Below are 6,163 nucleotides of genomic sequence, written 5' to 3' on the forward strand. Positions count from 1 at the left end.
TGGTTCATTTAGGCTGAAATAAGTTTGTATATGCCACTTCTTTATGGAACAGATTTTATTTGGCATGGAGGATGTCAAGAAGAGGAGCAAATAGACATTTCACCTTTGTCTGTCCCTGGTTTTATACTCCTATTTTACTCCTGAAAGGCACTGCCTATCCAGGCAGTGGCCAAGGTGGCTTGAATCCTCAGCACTGCTTGTCTGGATCACGGTGGATTTTCTGTGAGATTTATGTGCCATTTAACAAAGCGGTGAAAGACAGGGAAGAGCCATCCTTTTCACAGCTTTAGCTTGTACTCCCTCCAGGATCTGTAGCAGCAGGCAGACGTCAGCACATCGCACAGAAAAATTCTCCTTGAATTGTGTGAGAATGGCAGACCCTGTAGCCATTCAGGCAGTTTGCAGCAGTACTGCCCCAGGCAGCTGAACACTGGCTTTGTTACCATTCTCACAGGTAGTCCCCAGCCTGGAAGCTTCCTCCTGTAGTCCCAGCCTTGGCTGGCCTCCCATGACTTATTCAAGCAAGAACATCTGTTACACAGCAAACTCAGTCAAGCCCCCAGCCTCCACAGCCCTGAGCAGTCCTTCCTTACCTGTTGGTATCGGGTCCATAGAGCACCTCAGCTTGTCAGCCCCAGGACTGGAGAGCTGCAGCCCCCTCAGCTCCATCTGAGCCAAGGGAGAGCTGATCCCAGCAGGGCTGGGACTGAGACCCTCAGCACACCACCACCACCACCACCACCACCACAGCTGAGCACACACCTGCTGCCCTGTGGAGGCTGCAGGCCCCCTTTGGCCCAAGCTGCTGCAGCCTCTAAATACACCCAGGAGCTGGACTCAAAGCCAGCTCTTCCATTGGCATCACCTTATTCAAGGCTGTGTGAGAATGAGTTTCACTGAATTTGCTGTGTAACAGCAATAATGACAGGACCCAGGGCCTTTGGCCAGCATCTGCTTGCAGATCTTGGTGTAAACTGCCAGATCAGCTGGATCCTGCTAGAAGCAGCCACAGCTTCCCATAGCCACCCCTTCCCAAGAGCAGCACCAGACACCCTGATGTTCCTCAAAGGCCTCAGGCAGTCCCAAGAAACTCCTACAGGATCTTGAATCAGAGCCAGGAAAATGCAGCAGTGAGTGCTGTGCCCATGGCCACCTTGGCTATCCATGTCTCTGACCAGGGAAGAGGGAAGAGGGCAGCCCCTCTGACAGTCCTCAAACCTTCTTCAGCATGAGTTTTAGCTCTTCACTTTTACTGATAATTAACATACCAGCAACAAAGTGCAATCACAGAAAACAATTAAAGCTTAAATAGTCAAAGGTAGTCAATGAGATTTTGGCAAACATAGACTGTGCCTTGTTTGCCATCAAATCATCAAGCTCAAGGTGCAGCACATATGGCTGTCCAAAGTGTGCTGAGTGGGGAGAGAGGTAGGGGGAGAGGAAGAAGTCACTGCTGCCTCATAGCACAAAGTGGCCAGTGCTGTTCCCCCTTGTGACAGCCACTGCACCATTTCCCCAGCCCCCAGACAGGGCCTGGGGCTGAAGAGCCCCAGCTGAGTACCTGTGGGTGGGTCCATGCCCATCTCCAGGTGAGGGGGTGTGGCAAGGGGTGCTCTCTTATAGGGATGTGCCAGGGATGCTGCAGCACTTAGCTGGTGCTGGTTCCTGCTGGCTGCCTTGGTCTCCCCCATGAAGGTGGGCTTGAGGATGGACTTCAGTGTGCTCCTGGAGCCTCTGGGCTTTGTTAAGATCCTTGAATGGGTGAGTGGAGCTGGGGGGGCTGTTTCCTCTGCTGCCCCAGGCCTGGCTTTGCTCCTGTGCCTGGGCTGGGTACCCCTGGAGAGGTGTGAGCCACTGGGCTGACAGACCCTGCCCCAGGTTGCTGGTGCTGGGTGTCCAGCACTGGGCTGCTTCTCAGCCATGCTGTTGGACTGCAGATTTATAAACTTGATGTGTTAATTACAAGTGTGTTTCAGCAGCTTGTGCTGCTGTGTGTTCTGATGATTGGGGATTTAGGGTCTGGATAGTGAAAAAAGGGAACGTAAGAGCTATTTAGAGAGTCAAGTTGATCTGTGATACTCTGAGCATGTACTTTCTATTTGAATTTATAGTTGTGGATATGCAAGACTTGTAAAAATATTTCCTTTATCAATTGCAAGAAACACTATGCTGGCTGTTAGTGTACAAAAAAACAACAAAATACAAGCCCCAAAAAATTTCTGTGTGATAGAAAAGAAAATAAACAGAAAGCACTTTTAAATGGGCTTTGGTTAGCAGTGTTGTTTACACTCTTGGATTTTAGAAACTCAGCATTTTCTTCTTGACATCACTTCATACTTCAGCTTTGCTAACTTTATTGTTATTTCTTGTCTTAAGCTATTTCAGCTAAATGTTGAGTTTGCTTCCTTTGAGCTCTAGTGGTGTGCACTAATGTGCCTATGTATCAATTCCTACAGGTTTTTGCCATCTTTGCATTTGCCACATGTGGAGGCTTTCAAGGTGAAACTGCTCTTCTAGTTTCCTGTGAAGGTGTGGTAAACAAAACAGTTACAGCTGCTTTTACTTATCCATTCAGGTGATCATTAGCTCTTCAGTTATTACTTGATAATTACTTTTTATTCCCCTTTTCCCTATCTACCTCCTTATGATTATATGCTTACTGTATAAGTGAAGCTGTGAAATGTCTGGCTTGATCTGTAGCAGCAATAAAATATTTAGTTGTAATCATTCAAAGCACTGTATTTATTAGTGCCTTATAGAAAGAAGTAGGTAGAAATGGCAGTAGGCTGTTATGCTCTGTACTATTCTATCTTAAGCTCTAGTCTAGCAGTGTATGAATGCTACAGAAAATAATTAGTAAGACAAAAACCACAATCCATTTTAACAGCCTAATTCTTCATCAATTTGTAGCTGCTTTGGAGGTCCAGATAAGGTTATTTTGAATGTGCCATTATCCTATTTTTGTTCAAAGACTGAATGGAAAATTATTTTCAGTTTATTCCAGTATTATCTTGGTGAGGATGTTGGGCACAAAAAACCTAAATACCTCAGTGTCATTGCAGTGCTCTTGTAGAGACAAGCTCCTTTCCTGGAGCAGGAGGAAGAAGAATTCTTGTTAGCTCTTGCAGCTGCACAACTATGAAGAGTGCAGAGTTGGTGTTCCATATGTGTTCAACAAATGTAATAACATAAAGGAACTGATTCAATGGACAGCCATTAAAACCCACTACAACAGTATAGAATTTGGTCACAAAACCCAGCATTGTTACAGCATTTGGAGGGGAGAGTAAGGCTCTGAAATAATTCTGTGCTGGTCACAGAGCGGTCAATGCTAGTCACACAGCTTTATTTATTCAGCTTCAGGGCTTGTGGGTTTTCTAGCTATAATGCTCTTAAGTCCTGATCACCTTGTTTAACTGCCAGTCTCTCAAGTAATGTTGCTAAGTCTGCTTCCAAATTGGGAATTTTTTGTTCAACCACTATGAAGTTGAAATTAGGGTTCTTCTCCTGGAGGTACTATTGTATATCTTAGTGTACGATTTGCTACTATCTTCAGATAGCTTGATGAATCTTTATGTTGCATAAGTGATTATTTATATATCTATAGTCTATCTTTCAGAGTAAACTTGTACAATCAGAATGCTGAAGTGCTGTTGCTGTGAAGCATGGAGTATAATAATAATGAAGTATAAATAATGAAGTAAATGAAGCTCCCACTGTATAGCAAACTGACTACATGGATATAATCTTCACAGGTTGAATACTGTTGTATTTAGTGCACCAGACCCAAAAGGCTGTGGTGGTACTTGGACTGATGCCTACCTCATTGGCAACTTCTCCTCTTCTGCACAGTTCTTTGTTACCCTGGCAGCATTGGCGTTCCTCTACTGTATTGCTGCCCTTGTGGTATATATTGGATATAACCACGTGTATCAGCAAAATAACAAGTTTCCACTTACTGTAAGTAGTACTAAGATATTTTAACATTTTGACTTTGAAGCTGCAAAGAGATGAGAAATATTGCTAATGCAAGAATAATTGGTGAATATCCAGCAGTTACAAAAGTTAAATGGAGAGTGAACACAAGTATCTGAGACTGGTCTCTACAGCACTTGAGCAGAAAAGGGGACCCAAAGCCCTTGGCCATCTGTGGCATCACACCTTATGCAGCTATTGAAGCAGTGGAATGAACTTTCACTTTTTCAGGCAAACAGTATCTTCACTACAACTCTTGTATCCTGCAATTGAGTATACAATTGTTCCATAGATGGGACCTTCTCTGTTAATCGGAATTTTTTCTCTGTATAGAGCACCTGCTGCAATTGGCAGAGGAAAATCATTGCATTGTGAATTTTAGTTGCCTTCAATATTGAAGCTCTGAATGAGAAATTTCATAACATGCTTGAAAATGGACTTAGTGACCTTTCAAACCAAGCCTATCAGCCATCCAGATTTAAATCCTCTCCCCTTGCCCATCCCCATCACTCTCACTTTACTTAATTTTGGTTTAAGTTATCATAAAATAGGTGCTAGGCATCTGATTTTTAGAAACAGATTTCTTAGGTTGAGATTGCCTTTTGCATCTATCAAGCACAAGCACATAGTTTTGTAGCTTGTTATCAACACTGAGTTGTAACTATAACATTGTTAATGACTAAATTTGCTTATGATCATTATCACTGGTGCAGTTATCTTGGTGTTATAACTGATACAGTCTCTGCCTTGCTCTCATGTATATTCCTGCATTTTTTTAACCTATTAATGAGTATGTCTCTTGTGTAGGACTTGACAGTCAGTGTCTTGACAGCCTTTCTGTGGCTGGTCAGTACTTTTGTTTGGGCAAAGGCGCTTGCTGGCATCAAGGTGTCCACAGGAGCCAGCATTGTTCCAGGAATTGAATCTTGCAAAGCACCAGGAACAACTTGCCATTTTCTTTCTGTGACCAGTATGGGAATTCTGAATGTGTCTGTGGTATGTATACCTTCCACCACATGGGTACAATAAGTGTGTTGGAAAACAACAAATGGTACCTGAGAGTCCTGTTCTACTGATTGCATGTGTTGCTCTGTGTTAAGATTTCTTTATGGATTATTTGTCATTCAGGTCCATTATTACTGTGGTAAAAAACTGAGCAAATAATTTCTTGGAGGAAACAAGTTAAGAGAAACGTCTTGCAGGATCTGCCTCTAGAGCTGTTACATGCAGCATTTCTAGACATATTTGAGTGTCTATTTATGCCTTTAGCCAAGAGAAACTTAAAATATCTTACTGAGCCACCCAAGTGATTTGACTGATATAAGAGGCAATGCTGTACTGGTGCTGAACCTAGCTTTTTACTCAACTGTGAGCATTTTTACACATCAGATTGAGGTTCCTTGTAACATAATGGTATGAAGCTCATGTTCATACAAAGAACACTTCATATCAGCGCAAATTAGGCTTATTGTATGATCTTCCTAGCGAATTCTACTTTTCAAAACTGAGGCTATTATTCATTGGCCTAATAATAATCAGTCATTTGGTATGAGAGTGCATATGTAGGGGTGCTCAGTCACTGAAAATAATTTGTCTAATTCTGTGCAAAGTACAGAGTAAGTTTGACTATCTGGTCTACAAAGAGCTCTGTTAAAGAGCTAAAATAGTTTATATTACTCTGAAGAGTTTGGAAATGTCTTTTCCAGGTGAAAGGGGTGCCAAAATAGTGCTTGTTACTGGTTTGCCTTGAAGAGACATTTTGGCTTGTTTAAAAAAAAAAAAAGACACAAAACCAAAAAAACCAATCAAACACAACACATTTAATATTACATTTCCCCCCCACCCCCTTTTTTTTTCTCTACCCTACAGGTGTTTGGCTTGCTTAATATGATTTTATGGGCAGGAAATGTTTGGCTTGTATACAAGGACACCAACTTGCACAGCCAATGGAACAGAATTTCTGAAAGTCCAACTGAAAGGGTATAAAAACAAGTTGATATTTTGAAGTGCTTCCACTTTCATATCACACTACCAAGAGTATGGAGCCATTAGGATTCATTTCAGTAATAACAGATGATTCATATAAACTTCTATTTTGTCTATGGTTTGATGTAAGGTCTTGGGTACTCCAACTGAAATGTTTAATTATCATGAAATATATTGTGTCTTTCAAGACTATGTAGCATTA

General features: G+C 42.2%; 1 protein-coding gene across 1 annotated transcript; it reads left to right on the forward strand.

The window, feature by feature from the left end:
• Positions 1-1,689: 1,689 nt before the first annotated feature.
• SYPL1 (synaptophysin like 1) lies at positions 1,690-5,961 on the forward strand. Its single transcript, XM_053943740.1, has 5 exons — positions 1,690-1,761; positions 2,457-2,575; positions 3,756-3,960; positions 4,783-4,971; positions 5,845-5,961. The coding sequence occupies exons 1-5, from the start codon at positions 1,690-1,692 to the stop codon at positions 5,959-5,961; spliced, it is 702 nt and encodes a 233-aa protein (XP_053799715.1).
• Positions 5,962-6,163: the final 202 nt, after the last annotated feature.

Source organism: Vidua chalybeata, chromosome 5 (assembly GCF_026979565.1).
Source record: "Vidua chalybeata isolate OUT-0048 chromosome 5, bVidCha1 merged haplotype, whole genome shotgun sequence".
Classification (NCBI taxonomy): domain Eukaryota; kingdom Metazoa; phylum Chordata; class Aves; order Passeriformes; family Viduidae; genus Vidua; species Vidua chalybeata.